Below are 16,638 nucleotides of genomic sequence, written 5' to 3'. Positions count from 1 at the left end.
AAATAATAATGCATGTTACATCATATGTTAAAAGTGAATGATCAACCCACTGAGGGCTGGTAGAAAAAATTTTAATTACTTGCTGATACGACTTTCGTCACAGCAGCTCATAATGTGAGTCAGTAGAGTGCATGGCCCTCACATGCCTGTATGTTCTCCCAACAACGTCTGGGCATGCTCCTGATGATAAGGCAGATGGTGCTTTGGGATCCCCAGGCCCACCTATAGACCTGGATCAGGGCATCAGTGAGCTCCTGGACACTGAATAAGGTGGGTGCCATCCTGGATAATACAGATCATACTATTCATAACTACCTGTCTGAGTAGTTAAACAGCAGTCGCAGTGTGTGTCTGCAACACATTCACCAATGGCAGACTGGCAGAAAACAAAGGATTACAGGACTTAAATAATTTCCTGAATAGGGATAAATAAAGATTTTCTGATTTCTGATAAATACATCTACATGGCTCATGTATGAATGGTTGTGGTAACCTCTGAATATTTGTTATTTTACTGCAGTTCAGGGTCCAGGGGTCATCAGTTTCATACTTTCATCTTGTTGCTTATTGTGTATAGTTTCACATGTTCTCCCTGTGGACATTTGGAATTCTGTATTTTCTGACCTTTCTCTCATTGTGCTGTTGAGAAATCAGCTCTGAATAAAAGCATTGTGAGGACTAAAGCAGACCCACTGGGTGGAAATTGAACTACAAGCCCCAAATTGACAGAATGTGATGTAATGATAGAAGAGTCCCACATACCAAACCAGTAATCAGCCTCCTCAGTAACACCACAGTAAAAATCTGCATAGTTTCTTTAGGCCCATGGAAAGAGACCCGATTCAGAATGAAATAGCTGACCATGAGCCCCTGAGGCAGCCTAGATTCATTCACTGTGTTACCGTATAATATTCTCATATTCTTCAGAAACAAGAAAAACATTACATTTAAAAATATGATATGTTAGAAATCTTATTTCTCAGTTCAGAAAAAATGTCTGGAATGTAACTCCCATCAACAGTTTTGATGTCATTTTTGTATCTCCTCACCTCACTGAAGCACACTTCAGCCACAGCTCAATTATATTCCAGCATCTCTTCCGTTGCCCCAAGTTAAATTACTTTCCTAATTTAATAAAATGATCTGATGTCAACAGCTGCTTGTGTTATGAGCAATTCAGTGCGTGGGAGCTGAGCTGTATAAACCATGATTATTTATTTTTCGTGTGTGTCTGTGTGTGAGAGAGAGTAAGAGAGAATGGGAAACATGAACTTGTGAATAATTAGTTGGAGTAATGGAGAGTATGGATTCACTGTGACATACTGTAAGTACCCATCTCATTATCAGACAGCTCACATGTCAGTGCACATAGGCCTCCTCCGCTCCTTTTGCTGGATAAGAAGTGATGTTACATATAGAATTTCATGCCTGTATTCTGAGGTTCAGAGGTCATGTGTGTTCCAGCTTCACCCCTGCATATGACAGTATGAAGGGGTGAAGCTGGTAGAAATATGGTAGAAATATGTTTGTGGTAGAAATATGTTTTATAGTTTATATAACATATTTCTACCACAAACTGGTCCAAAACCCCGCAAAAGTTAGCACATCTTTGCAGCAGTCTCCTAAAAATAGTCAATTAATAAGATTCAATCATGTCACCATTATGTTGGAAATGAATACTGATTGAAAACTTTGCTGTGATAAACAGACATACAGTTCACATTTTTAAGTTCATTCATTCATCCATTCATTCGTTCATTCATTCACTCATTTGATTTAGAGGATATATACCACAGATGTATAAATATTGAGTTTTTATCTTTCAGTATTACAGTACTTTCATTTCTCTACTCTCTCACTCTCACTCATTTTCTACCGCTTATCCGAACTACCTCGGGTCACGGGGAGCCTCATGCATCATCGGGCATCAAAGCAGGATACACCCTGGACGGCTTGCCATCGCAGGGCACACACACACACTCTCATTCACTCATGCAATCACACACTACAGACAATTTTCCAGAGATGCCAATCAACCTACCATGCATGTCTTTGGACCGGGGGAGGAAACCGGAGTACCCGGAGGAAACCCCCGAGGCACGGGGAGAACATGCAAACTCCACACACAAGGCGGAGGTGGGAATCGAACCCCCAACCCTGGAGGTGTGAGGCGAACGTGCTAACCACTAAGCCACCGTGCCCCCCATTTCTCTACTATCTTCTTTTATTCTTTTCTCTTATCTTTATATAAAGTTCACTTATTAAAATATGGTAATTTCAGTCCATTACATTTGACATTCATTTAGTTATTCTTAAAGATCATTTGTCCATTGTAACACAAGGGATGATACTTTGTTGTCCCACTTTATCACTGGCTTGAAACCAGTAGGATCCTATGTGTGGTCAAAACGGAATGACGTACATTTCATTAAGTGCTATGCTGGCTGAAGCTTCATACATGGCTCCTGCAGGAACACGGTGAGCCAGTCTGCTCTAATTTAATATATTACTTTATACGAAAAATCAGTACACTGGGTTCGAGATTAATTAAATGCACCTAAATAAAGTTAGTTGTACATTGTGGACCAACCTGTCAGCATGTCAAAGAACCTTTAGACCTTATTCCTCCCAAGTCTGGTATGGAAGCTTTATTTTCTCATCTTTCCAGACATTCCATTGTTGGTTACTGAGTTAAGAAGTCTCATCACAGCAGTGCTGGATCAGTGTCTCTTGGATAGAAGCAGTTTTACAATATCCTACTGCTTTGGTAAGTGGTATGGTTAGTATGGTTAGTGATGGCTGGTTGTTTTATGAAATCAGAAGGGTAAAATATAGAATTTCTATATTGACAATGAAACTATTAGGGTTGAACCTTAGTGGATTGAATTTAAAGGTAACTTTATTCCTCTAATCTGAATTATGTTGGGCAAGCTATTCCACACAAAATGGTAGAATATTTATGCAACTACATTTATGATTATGTATATTTTTAAAACATTTTGATGCTGTTTCCATAGAATTTCAAACATAGAAAACAGAAATATTGTTTTTTTGTACAAACCAAAAAACTCTAAATAGATGCTTCTGCTGTCTGTCATTTCAATTTGACATACTGTAGTGTCTTAAGTCTATCTACAGTTTTTCGACTGCATGTATTTATAATCTGGATTATCGTAATCCTTTAAAGTTAGTCTAGCAAACCTATTTATACCAAATACTCAGTTATGGTAAATTGGGAAAATGGAGCACTTAGCCAAGTGTGTAAGAGCTGTTCTACTAATTGGTGTCAACAAGAGGAGGATGTGTTCCCTCTTTTTTTCAGCTTGTGCCTCCGATGTCTTGAACTGGATTTCGTATCAATTTCTGTTGTTAGAAACAGTTTACAAAAACAATTACAGGTCATTATGAAGATTGTACCATTAAGTTCAACTTAAAAGAACAAAACATATAAAGAATTTGCTGTGATAAACAGACTTACACTTAAGTATACTACAAGACTCTTTTCTGTTCTGGCACCAAGATGGTGGAATGAACTCCCTTTAGGGGTCCGGACAACTGAGTCACTGGCTATTTTCAAACGATTGTTGAAGACCTACTTATTCAGCAAACACTTCAACTAGCACTTTCTTACCTGTTTGTTGTATGTGTGTGTGTATGTATATATATATACATACACACACATACATATATACACTATTTAATGCATCCAATGATGGAGACTTAAGCAATTTTGTAAGTCGCTCTGGATAAGAGTGTAACTCAAGTTTCAAGTTTATCATGGCTCAGGTAGAGGTGACAGTAACTGTCATGTTCTTTTCTGGCTTAGGTCTGTTTATTAAAAATAAAGCTGAACTCAAATGTGTGACACAGTAATGGTTCATCAGCCAGTATGTAGCTTATAACCTCTTTCCCTACAAGCTCTGACCTAAGAACTTTAGGTTGTAATTATTCAGTTCAGATATTTGGTGGGGTAGTCGGGTTAATGCAGGTGCACACTTTTGCTCTTAAAGCCTTAATTTTTCAAGTTGATTTGTTCAATATAAGTTTAATTCAACTCCTGCTAAAATGTATCAGAGTATTTTTGTGTTTAAAAGAAAGTTTAATAAGGAGTTGTACAAAGCAAATGAAAGGAATCTGACTGTCCTCGAATCACCTAGAATATGAGCTAGACTCAATTATCAGCCAAGAGGAAAAAGTCCTAATGAAGACTAATGAAATTTTATACCAAAGGTTTATACCAAACTGAGCAACCCACTGCCTTGACGTCACTGTTATCAACGATGAGGATGGCAAAGAAGATGACGAGGGCTTGAGGATGTTTATTGACCTGTGCGGTGGGTTTTGTATTCTCCTCCCCAACCCACTGCTAACATGGAAATTGAGGGCTATATTTGGAGAAGTGTGATGTCATAAGTGGTTGGGGGAGAAACCTATAACAGGCTTAGAGAAAACCAGTGACAGCACCAGTAACTCCTGCTGCAGCTCTCACCTGCACCTAAACTAGAAAAGGTAAGTGTGTTTTTTTCTTTATAGCTCCACCAGGCACATTTGTAAATGTGGCATTGTTAATTAAAATGCAGTGGGTTTTTAAATCCTGCTACCTTGTATTTTATGTTAAATAGAATTTTTAAAGAATGTTATAGAAAATCAGGTACAAAAACAGTTTTCAATATTTTCTTTTGGTAATATATGGAAGAAAAAATAATTAATTGTAAATTAATGCATATTCGACTGTTCTGTTTCATTATTAATTACATATTCCGAATCTGCTACATAGTATTATGCCGCTACTTTTTATTGTTTACAGTGTCATGCAATTTCCACAGTCTCATTTTTACACACATGCTTTACACATCCTGCTGTTCTGTAGTGTTTGTTTCATTCTGTTTGACGACGTTTGTCATATATATTGTTTTTACACTACTTGCATTTTATGCAGTCTTTTGTAATTAATTTTGGATGTTTGATATTTATTCTTTAAATATATTATATTACATGAACTGTACATGAACATGAATACTTCAAAATAGACATGACTGGACTACATCCCTTATTATCCCATTGCACTAGAATCGCTCAGATTCATTCTTAATTAATTTTGGTGTACTATTTAGAATCCTGCCATGTATCATCTAAAACTGCCTGCCCTGCTTCTTCTGCTACTTATGCTGCTGCAGTTTGTGACTACGGCACCAAAAAACAGGTAAGTTAATGGGTATGATGTGTGTTTATTAAAAGTCATGAAGGACCAATTAAAAAAAGAATCTTTAAAGGAAGAATTAAACATGGTTACATGATTTGTCTGTGTAGAATTGTGTTTCAAATTCTAAATAATGCCCAAATGGCCTGATTCAATAAATGATAACTCTATGCATGTAAATAATAATAAAAAAAACATTATGCATGCATTTAAATGCACATGAAGTGTTAGGTATTACACAGTAAATGAATGGTATTTATTTCTTAAGTATTTGTGTATATATATATATATATATATATATATATATATATATATATATATATATATATATATATAATATATAATATATATATATAATATATATATAATATATATTTATGTATCAGCACTGATATATTACTGGTAGTGTCTTTGCATTTTAATAAGTTCTGGCTGATATAGCAAAAAAAACAAAACATTCTTTTTTTCCAAATACACAAATATAGTACTTATAGTGCAAGATATAATATACATCAAAACGTGCAGCTGAAGGGAAGTAAAAAAATGATTATTAATTAATTTTTTTCCCCCCTAAAACACAAGCAGTGGAGATAGGTGTGCCTTCCCGGTTAGAATCATTTCCAATATGTGTTTGTCTTTGTGTATTGTATATTATTTTATTAACTTTAAAGAAACATAGAAGGCCTTTGTGAACCCATTGCCTGCTGTTCACATGCAGGTTTTCCATCTCCTCCACTGAACAGGGGGATGAATCCCTAGATGGGAAAAGTTGGACGGACTCAGGCTTGCTGATGAACCTCCAACTGGCCGGGTTGCGACCAGAGAGGGGACTCAACACAGCCAATGGGTATTTGAGCTAAATGGTGAAATGCTCTGTATGTGACTGCTGTAGTGATGAAACAGAGAAAGTGCTTTTGAGAGTGAATAGATGCGAAGAGATGTTTTTTCCAGCCTTTTTTTCATTATATATAAGTTTGATGCAACTCTTCTGGGGTGGGTGAGAACAATACTATTCTAGCAATAACGCAATTATAAACATCTTTTATCAGTGATAGTTGTATTATTATCTTGATCCCTGGTAATGATCATAATCAGGAAGGACTATATTTCTATATTATGATGTACAAAATTAAATATTAAGAACGAGTATGAAATTAATTTTAAAATGTATTTAAAAAATATCGGTATTAGATTAAAAGTGGTGTTTTAAGCTGTTTGAGCCTCTGGCAAGGTATTGAGATAAAGATGATATTAAAGAATCCTTTTTACTTTGTATCTGTTCAGCCTGCAGCACCACATAGAAAAGAGAAGATGCAACACGGCCACATGTATGACCCAGAGGCTGGCTGACTTCCTCATTCGCTCCAGTAACACCGTTGGTACTGTTTACATCCCCACTAACATAGGCGCAAACACCTATGGCAAGAGAGACATGTTCCATTCACCCCAATGACTGCCTCTTAAATCTCTTGTGTATATGTACAAACAAAGACCCACTGTAACAAAACTGTCCATGATGATGATGGTTATGATGATGCTGCTGCTGCTAATGATGACAGCGTCTCATTTGAGTGTAATTTTACTTATTTATTTTCCCTGTCTGTGCCTTTTGTTAATGAAACATTCAACAATCATAATACACAGTACCGTTTTGTTTCTTTTGTAATAAAAGAATCTTAAAAGCACAATTTTGTGTGTAATGTTATTATAGGGACATTTTGCATATTAAATAAGTCATCATAGCATTACAAGGCCCTCATTAAAGAAAACATATATCAGAAAGAAATAAACATAAAGATGAATAAAAAAATTATTGTTTCTGGCAGTGTTTCTAAATATACCTTTTATATATGGAAACTACCATTAATTAGTCATGTATCAATATGAAACTTACTATATACAACACATTCTAAAAGTATAGAGTTAAGTATAATTTACAGTGAACTACAGTGAAATCTAACACACAAAATAATTTACATTTAAAGCATTTAAAACCTTTAGAGACTTTGGAAGATGTTGTTTTAGCTTTAATTATTCACACTAGAATAAATAAACAGCAAAGAAAACAAAGGTTTTGGAGGTGGTGTGTGTGTGTGTGCGTGTGTGTGTGCGTGTGTGTGTGTGCGTGTGTGCTCGCTTAAGTATTGTACAAGTGTTGAACAAAATCTGCAAACATATGATGCTTTTGGTCTGTAATTATCTCAAAAAAGTGTCTGCTGCTGTATCATGGCCCTTGAATTTGCCCTTGTTTACATGAATGTGTGGAGAAGTAAACGCTTACCAACACTGTGTCACTTTTTTTATGCTGAAAACATTAGTCACCAATGACCAATTCACCTCTAATCCTGTTTATCTGATCATACAGTAAACCCTTGCTTATAAGACAAAGCTCAAAATAAAACAGGTCTATGATGAAATGAGTTCAGTCTGCTGTTAAACAGTAAGTAGAATCAAATGTAATTAACTTTAAACATGCCAAGCAATGCTAATACACAATAAGACCCATTCCATCAAATATGGTTCACTATACAACAACATATGAGTACTTAACAGAAAATTCAGAATATATCACACATCGAAATGTTTAGTGCAAAACAGGATAGATGGGTTTATTTTATCCTGGAATATATATAATAGTAATTACGAGTAATACTGATTTAAGTTCAGGTGCACACATGTCACTGGTGCACTGTTGTATTCTTATGGATATTTTCTTTGAAGAATCAAGAGTTTATTGTCATTCCCTTCAACATCAAAATTATAATAGTGATGTTTATTTAGGGATAAATTAATTGATGGAAGGGGGTACGGTGGCTTAGTGGTTAGCATGTTCGCCTCACACCTCCAGGGTCGGGGTTCGATTCCCGCCTCCACCTTGTGTGTGTGGAGTTTGCATGTTCTCCCCGTGCCTCGGGGGTTTCCTCCGGGTACTCTGGTTTCCTCCCCCGGTCCAAAGACATGCATGGTAGGTTGATTGGCATCTCTGGAAAATTGTCCATAGTGTGTGAGTGAATGAGAGTGTGTGTGTGTGCCCTGTGATGGGTTGGCACTCCGTCCAGGGTGTATCCTGCCTTGATGCCCGATGACGCCTGAGGCACAGGCTCCCCGTGACCCGAGGTTGTTCGGATCAGCGGTAGAAGATGAATGAATGAATAATTGATGGAAATAATAACTGTATGGTAATTTCTTCTGAACATGATATCGAATGTGATTTGTTCATCCATATCCCCTTTTATAAAAGTTATTATCAAAAAACACCACAATACGCACCTATTTGTTTAAACAGGGATTTTTAAAATCTACCTGTACTTGAGCTTTATTTTTCTCTGTCTGTGTTTATAGTATAAAATAAATCTTACCTTAAACTTAAATTCAACTGTAAATTCATATTACTTCTCACAGTTACAGCATATCTAATACATCGGCATCTTTTGTCCATTAGTGTCGATTGCCAAAGTAGAACAACTGCTTCATGTAGGAATCGTGCCTGCTGTGCCCATAAAGGACAAAAATAAAACATGCAAAGAAAATGGTTGTCATGTGAATGAATCAATCAGGATTGTGGAGCAGGGGCATGGCTCATATAACCACCACCTTACTGGCAGTCGTCCAGGCTGAGTCTGAAACTGATGAAAGTTTCTGTCATAAATTCCACAAACCTTCAATTGTCAAACACAAGATCACCATCTCTTATGCCAAAATACAGATTTAATAACAATGATGAAGAATCTTTCAGTGTCCTGTCAGGTGGTCTTCCATTCCTTAAAAATGTCTTCATGTAATAGACGACCTTGTCGTGACTCACTCCAGACTGTTTGTGATCATAATTTGTGCATAATTGTATGTATAATTATTATGGCAAAAGTAAACTGACTTCTATTCTGCTGTTACGCTGTTTCTCTTTTAATCCAAGTGTGTCTAACAGAGGCAGTGTTAGTGACAATGATAAATTAGTGGATAATAGTTAGTGTGTAACGGTTGGGAATAATTTGGATGTTGTGACTTGAATATCAGCATTCTCAGAGTCTGATGGGGGTAAAGACTGTTCACGCTTTTCAGGGAAATTAATATGCTCATGCTACAGATTTATGTTTCTTTTACTTATTAGAGAGAGAGAGAGAGAGAGAGAGAGAGAGAAGGTGTGACGTGGCAGGGTGGAGTTAAAGGTTAATTTGATGATTTATTTAAATTTCAGGCTCTCATTTGCATACCCATGAGCCCTCACGGCTAGTGTTTAACATCACTTTTTAATAAACATAGGCATACAAAAGAAATGGCTATATTTACTCACTGTCTAGGGGGAAGTCTAGGGGGAAGTTTTTGTCCCCAGGTTGGTGCATGTAGGTTGGCTACAGACCTGTGTTTGTGCCATTATGAGTGCGATGGTGCTTAATGCTCATGCTTCTTACTCAACAATACAGCAGTATTTATGATTAATTCAGTTTATTAAAGTCATTTAAAATGTCAAAATCATAACAAACCTTTTGTATGACCAAATTTTATGTTCAGCTCCTCATTTATTTTTAAATAATAAAAATGTTTGCCTTTGGTTCCTTTTCCTGACAAAAATGACCTTACCAAATTTGGATAATTTGTTGGTAAATATGATCATTTTACAGTCAACAAAGACAGCTCAACATTTAGAATCTATGCAGTTCATTATACTATAAATACAAAGAGATACAAATATTTCATTTATATTATAATCATATTTTAATATAACCTGATTATTTTATATTGCACTTGACATTATAATGGAAGACAATGAAGAGAAGAGATACTTTGAAACAGTCAAGACTCAGAACAGAATATTGTGGCAATTACAGATATTTATTTATTTTTTTTTAATAACCTGTGGTATTTGCTTAAAATATAATATGATGGTATATTTATATTAATCATTTTATTTTTTAAACAACTTCATACTTTATATGCTGTATTTTCTGTAAATTCCCTTTTTTCGTTCTCAAAAAAAAAAAACAAATAAAAAAAGTAAAAAAAAAAAAAAAAAGAAAAGAAAAGAAAAAAGAAAAAAAAAATCTCGGCTCAATATCCAATTCATTTTTAGTACCGTATGTGTTTGGAGCCTCGTCGGCTGCCGTAGTGCGCTGATGTAAATAGACGGAAGTCGTGAATGTTTTGGAAAACGAAGCGTGATCTTTGTGTTACATTCTAAATGACTTATTCTAAATGAAGTCATTTATAAGTGATAACATGTATAAGTGCACTACTCAGGGTATGAGGTACAGCGACAACACACTATGTGAGGTTTTATGTGTCCTATAGTGGACCCTTTAGTCTCAGACTTATTGCGCATGCGCTGTGTGGCAGTAAATAAGCGTCCAATTCATCAAACAGCTTTGTTAAAGTAAGTTTTGTAGAAACTGTATAAAGAGAAAAGTAACAAACCGATGGACGACTAGGACAAGAAACTCCACTTTAGAACAGAAAACATAAACGTGTGTGTGTGTGTGTGTGTGTGTGTGTGTGTGTGTGTGTGTGTGTGTGTGTGTGTGTGTGTTTTTATACGGATATGTGTAGGTGTATTCGAGTGGTATGGCAGGAAGCTCCCTGGCAGAGAAACACTTCAGATTTGTGGTCGTAGGTGGAGGAATTTCAGGGGTCACCTGTGCGGAACAGGTAAATTGATCCGCCTTGACTTTATAGTGAGCTGTTGTTTATGCTTTGTATTTGTTTGTTTCCATCTAACCATGTCTCATTATGTTCTTTGCTCCTGTCCAGCTGGCCTTCCAGTTTCCTAAGGAGGAAGTTGCTCTTCTCACCGCTGCCCCACTGGTAAAGACTGTGACTAATTTAAGACAGGTAGGTCCGTTTTTAAAATCAGTGAAAAATACAGGTGAATAAATATTTCATCCATAAGCAACCAAGACACTCATCACACAGTGCACCAATGTCAACAGTATTGCATTAACTTAATAGAAACCTAAACTCTTATATTCATGTCAGCATAGGTAACAGCATTAATATTATATATATATATTTATATATATATATATATATATATATATATATATAAATTAATATTCATATAACTTTCACATACTGACAGCTCAGGTGTATTACAGATCACTGCACCTGATGTTCCTGCATCTCAATAATAAGTCTATAATCTAATTCTATGTAGCAGGTCCCTCATATTCTCAAGGATCAGATGATTAAAATCAGTACTCTCTCCGTACTCAGAGATACTGACTGTGTAATATAAGGATGTGACACATCTTTCTCAAAGGTGTCCAAGACTTTGGAGGACTTTGATGTGGAAGAACAGCCATCCAACATTTTAGAGGAGAAGTATCCTAACTTGAAGGTTATTCATTCAACAGTGAGAGGTCTTCATGCAAAACAGCACGTGAGTCAAATGATTGTGTGTGTGTTTTATATTTATCATAGGTTGCTAATAGTACTATTGTAATTATTTTTGTAAGGTGTGTATGTACATGACAAGTGCTCTGGATAGGTACCTCATCTATTATTATGATTATTATTATTATTAGTAGTATTTATCAAAAACTCTTCAGCGATGTTAATGAGTTTTTGCATGTAGGTGCTGCAGACTGAGGATGGACATAACGTCCATTACCAGAAGCTTTGTGTGTGCACTGGTGCCAGACCTAAACTTGTCATCAAGGAGAACCCTCATGTCCTGGGCATACGAGACACAGATAGCGCCCAGGTACTGACAGGCTGTTGAAATGACCCAATCACTTCCATTTTTACTGACATATTCTCAGTGACTTTTGCACACACACCTTTATTCACACATACCTGATTATCTATTATCTTTAACTTATTTTACAGACATTCTGCAACGATAAATCAATTATAAACAGATTAAAACAATTTTAATAAATGTAAAAGCTCTCTGCATCACACTCCGCTATCGCTATTTGTTGATTATTATTTTAACATTTGTTGTATCTGTAAATAAATGGATTTTACGATTACGTATTTCCAAAGTATTTAAATGTTAGGATAAAAAATAATGTAAGGGTGTAATACATTTGATCACAGACATAAGACACTTATCTTATTTTCTATTTACAGGATTTCCAGAAGCAGCTTTCCAAAGCTAAGCGCATGCTAGTTGTTGGGAATGGAGGAATTGCATTGGAATTGGTGTAAGTTCCTGTTTACAGATTCCCAGAATGTTTAATGTCAATTTTATTCAAGCTAATGGCAGTTATGTTTGATCGTACCTATTGTTTAAACATAGACTAGAGTATGCATAGCATACCATTGCAGCTACAAATGTGTTATGCTGAACTAATTGCATAAAGTATGTAGGTGGGTTTATATCTGTAATCATTTGCACTAAAGTCACTGTTACAAATCCCAGTGTTTCCCAGCTCTGTTCCTAAATTCTCCCTGCACTCCCTGCGTCTTGCAACTGGACTTTTTTGTGTTCTCTGGTTTAACATATCTAGTTTAAATAATCAGTTGATCAGGAAAAACCTTCCAGAGTTTAAAATTGTTGTACACTATAAAAGCATAGAGACTCTATGCTCTCTTGTGGTTGAATCTATTACTACACTTGATGTGTTTTTGTGTCTGTAGCTATGAAGTGGAGGCCTGTGAAGTGATCTGGGCCATAAAGGACAAGGCTATAGGGAATACGTTCTTTGATGCTGGAGCTGCTCAATTCCTCGTCCCCTCACTGGAGATGGAGAAGCCTGAGAAAACATTGCAATGCAGGAGAGCACGATACACCACAGACAAAGCTACAAAACCTAAAGCAGGTACACTAAAACCTAGATTTGATCACACATGAACAATCAGGCTGAGCGTACAGCTGGCGTAAATTGAAACCTCAGAATTGCTAAAACTTTGTGTGTCTTAATTATTTGTAACTCCTGTTGTTGAAAATGTTTAAACCACACAGCATGTACTATACTAATGTTTGTTCTTTCACACCAGCTGCAGCAGATCTTGGTAGTGCCTTAGGTCCAGATTGGCATCAAGACATCAGTCTAAGAGGAGCAGAGGAGGTGTGTATGTGTGCAAACTTGTATAAAAACATATAACCTATATATATTTTTTTATCAAGAACAACTTCCTTCCACTCTTTTTTTTTTCCAGGTATCACACAACGTTCATGTAGAATACGAGTGTGAGATTGAAGCAATCCACTCCCATGAGGACTTCATGCAAACACTATTCTATACAAAGAACAGTGATTTAGGTAACATCATTTGAGCATTATATCATATCTAGGTGATCCAGTAAGGTGCAAAAGGGATATATAATCTGAAAAATCACAGTACAGCATGACACAGTGAAAATATTTTATTAAAACCTGTGTAATTTTATTAAAACTACACAGACATTCTAGTAATTGCAGATTGTAGAGTTATTGACAAGTCTTAAAGTACACCAGGTACCTTAAATATTTGAAAACTCTTTCCGTAGGTGTGTGGCCAGTTTATGCACAGTTAACCAATGGGAAGGTCTATGGCTGCGACTTTATAATCAGTGCTACAGGTGTTATCCCAAATAGCGATCCTTTTCTTCATGGTAATAATGTAAGTACTGAGACACGTTACATACATTTAAATCACCCAGCCCTCCTGTCAGCGAAAGAAGGAAAAAAGATAGTTGCAACGTTTGTTGTCTGTAGATATATAGTGTATAGATATAGAAACCTTTGTAGATTTGTGATTGACACACTGCTAAAGTCACAGCTCCCTCTTGTCCCCACTAGAGGCTGACACGGGACGGGGGGAATCCCGTGGGATGGGAAACAAAATCACTATTAATCACGTGACTGGAACGGGACAGGAAAAAATGTCAGCGGGAGTGGGCGGGACCGGGAATACACAAATATACCTTTGATATAAATAAAAAATATAATCTGTTTGTTTTGGTTTGGCTGGTTAAATCAATGGGGAAAAAAAAAAAAACACGGGAGTGGGAAGGAATGGGAGTCATTCTTCTGGGATTGGGACAGGATGGGATTTTCCCCAGTTTTTTTGCAGATTGGGATCGGACGGAAGAGGTTTGAAAACCCACTCCCGTGTCACCCTCTAGTCCCCACAGACCTGTGTTTCTTCATAAATATTAAAAATATAAATATTCTTCATAAATAAAACATGTTGGAAAATTAATTTTAAATGTGTGCTTTTTATTTATTTATTTATTTGGATGAATACAGTTTGAGCTGGCAAAAGATCGTGGGTTGAAAGTTGATGAGTGCATGCGGACATCTGAAGCAGATGTGTATGCAGCTGGAGATGTGTGCAGTGCAGGTTGGGAGCCTAGTCCCCTTTGGCAGCAGGTTTGTTCATTAATTAATTAATTCACCTGCACATTAGTTCATTTGTACATGCACACATTACTTTGTGTAGTTATTGCCTGTGTGTAATTCTGTTTGATGTGCTCAGTAATTTGGAGGATTGATACAAAAAATATTACTTTTCTAACATCTACTTTTCTAGTCTGCATGAATACTCATCTTAAATTTTATCATATTCAAATCATAGGTCCCTGCCATAAAAATTTAAATCATAAGCACTTTACTGTTACATATCAAGTGCTGTTTGGTGGCATTGAGTCTCATGTTCACTGTGGCTGTTGTGCCCCCATGTGGCAGATGCGCTTATGGACTCAGGCACGTCAAATGGGCTTCTATGCTGCACGCTGTATAGCAGCCCATGAGCTGGAGGAGGCCATTGAGCTGGACTTCTGCTTCGAGCTGTTTTCACACATGACCAAGTTTTTCAACTACAAGGTGATTAGTGCTCACATATTATTTTTTCTCTCTCTCTCTCTCTCTCTCTCTCTCTCTCTCTCTCTCTCCCTGTCACAGTACACCTCTCACATAATGTTTTACTTATTCCCTGTTTCTCAGTCATTTTACAGTCCTGGTTTTTGAGTCATTGCTGTTTTACTCCATGTGTCTTAGCAAAGTGCCATGTTTGAAATCATTCCATGTCTACCATATTTGCATCAGACATTTTGGAGTGTTGTCCAAATTGTCAACGGACAAGTCTAACTCCCTGTAGATAGTTCATCATATTATTATTAGTACCTGTAGTAGACCAGAGTAGAAAGTTTTAACAGTTTGTCTGGACTAAAGTGACACAATTTGTAGTGATTTATCAGGTAGAAACCATACTCTCCTAATCATACATAAACAACTTTTAATACCTCTTTATTGGCTTCAGTTATGAAGAATTATATGATTTTTGCACAGTGGAACATTGTTGGATTTATTTGTTTTATATCCTACAGGTGGTGCTGCTGGGAAAGTTTAATGCTCAGGGCCTGGGCCTGGATCATGAGCTGCTGGTGCGTTGCACTAAAGGCATGGAATATGTGAAGGTGGTGTTGAGTCAAGGCCGTATGGTGGGGGCTGTCCTTATTGGAGAGACTGACCTGGAAGAGACCTTTGAGAATCTCATTCTCAACCAGATGGATTTGTCATCCTATGGGGCAGAGTTGCTTAACCCCAACATTGACATTGAGGACTACTTTGACTGACTAACAATGCTGAGGATCCTGTACATTAGTTTTATAATTCATTATAATATATATAAAATCCTAAATATAAAGTGCAACATCATTTTAATTTACCTGTATTTGAGTTGTTTAAAGCTGCCATATCGTTTCAAAGATTTGTTTTTCAAAGGTAACTTATATTGCCAATATTTCAATTGCCTTGGTTTCCAGTGATGGTATTTCCTTCTTGGAAATAGGCTTTGCCCCAAGTGGAACAGAGTTGCTCAGCTCTGACCTGTTCTTTATAAGTTTACTTGCTAATCATATATAGTAATGGGGGTGGGCTTATTTGTGGGACAGGTGAAAACTTGTAGAGATTTCCATGTGAATGGCAATTTGCCTCTGCCTGCATTTGCAGAAGTATTAAGTAGCATCTTATGAGTAACATGGTGGACCTCAGTATTGAAAATCATTTCTATATTAACTCCTTTATAAATTGACTTATCCGCAAATTACACATTTAGTTAGTTATTATTATCTGTTTAGTTGGCTGAATTCATTGTCCTGGACCTCATTTTGAACATACCTTTCTGATTTCGCATATTTTACCTGATTAAATAAAATTGGATGTAAATTTCAATTGATGTTAACAATTAAAATAAATGACCATAGTTGAGCCACTCATCATGCTGTAGTTAAGGTTTATAATCATAACAGGCGTCTTGGGCATATCCTCTCTTATGCTTTATGTGGACCAGAAGGAGCTAGAGCAGACAGAAAGGGAAGTTTTGATTAAAATATTAAAAAGTTAAAAGTGCAGCGTGATAGTCAATATTTTCTTCCTACAACAGCTGTGACACAGCAGAAGTGTGGGCCAGGACAAAAAATCATTAATATTTAACCATTAAAAGCTAACCGTTGCTGCTACTCACTCATGATAGATTCTTATCTAGATCTTTGTGAGTAAGAAATTTGTAGTAACT

At 36.4% G+C, this 16,638-nt stretch overlaps 2 protein-coding genes across 3 annotated transcripts; both read left to right on the top strand.

Annotated features, from left to right (window-relative positions):
* Nucleotides 1-5,123: 5,123 nt before the first annotated feature.
* LOC132858760 (islet amyloid polypeptide) lies at nt 5,124-6,653 on the top strand. The gene is made up of 3 exons (XM_060889220.1): nt 5,124-5,203; nt 5,919-6,047; nt 6,485-6,653. Exons 1-3 carry the CDS (start codon nt 5,124-5,126, stop codon nt 6,651-6,653), a joined length of 378 nt encoding a protein of 125 aa, XP_060745203.1.
* Nucleotides 6,654-10,305: 3,652 nt separating this feature from the next.
* On the top strand, nt 10,306-16,339 carry pyroxd1 (pyridine nucleotide-disulphide oxidoreductase domain 1). 2 transcript variants are annotated; one of them, XM_060889788.1, is made up of 13 exons: nt 10,306-10,568; nt 10,742-10,840; nt 10,943-11,023; nt 11,451-11,570; nt 11,766-11,894; nt 12,266-12,339; nt 12,776-12,957; nt 13,136-13,206; nt 13,298-13,400; nt 13,628-13,740; nt 14,370-14,492; nt 14,808-14,945; nt 15,449-16,339. In XM_060889788.1, the coding sequence occupies exons 2-13, from the start codon at nt 10,757-10,759 to the stop codon at nt 15,695-15,697; spliced, it is 1,467 nt and encodes a 488-aa protein (XP_060745771.1). In that variant the 5' UTR covers nt 10,306-10,568; nt 10,742-10,756; the 3' UTR covers nt 15,698-16,339. The 2 variants fall into 2 exon arrangements, with proteins under 2 accessions (XP_060745771.1, XP_060745770.1); XM_060889787.1 differs by having other exon boundaries at nt 13,133-13,206.
* Nucleotides 16,340-16,638: the final 299 nt, after the last annotated feature.

This window comes from Tachysurus vachellii, chromosome 16 (genome assembly GCF_030014155.1).
Source record: "Tachysurus vachellii isolate PV-2020 chromosome 16, HZAU_Pvac_v1, whole genome shotgun sequence".
NCBI classification, from domain to species: Eukaryota; Metazoa; Chordata; class Actinopteri; order Siluriformes; family Bagridae; genus Tachysurus; species Tachysurus vachellii.
The sequence above is the reverse complement of the archived record's forward strand: the minus strand, read 5'-3'. Positions and strand labels throughout refer to the sequence as shown.

Excerpts from the sequence above, each read along its gene's own strand:
- LOC132858760 (XM_060889220.1), top strand. The coding sequence starts at position 5,124 with ATGTATCATCTAAAACTGCCTGCCCTGCTTCTTCTGCTACTTATGCTG. Across the intron at positions 5,204-5,918 it reads ACTACGGCACCAAAAAACAG|GTTTTCCATCTCCTCCACTG; the intron begins GTAAGTTAATGG and ends GTTCACATGCAG. Across the intron at positions 6,048-6,484 it reads GGACTCAACACAGCCAATGG|CCTGCAGCACCACATAGAAA; the intron begins GTATTTGAGCTA and ends GTATCTGTTCAG.
- pyroxd1 (XM_060889787.1), top strand. The coding sequence starts at position 10,757 with ATGGCAGGAAGCTCCCTGGCAGAGAAACACTTCAGATTTGTGGTCGTA. Across the intron at positions 13,741-14,369 it reads CTTTTCTTCATGGTAATAAT|TTTGAGCTGGCAAAAGATCG; the intron begins GTAAGTACTGAG and ends GGATGAATACAG. Across the intron at positions 14,946-15,448 it reads CCAAGTTTTTCAACTACAAG|GTGGTGCTGCTGGGAAAGTT; the intron begins GTGATTAGTGCT and ends TATATCCTACAG.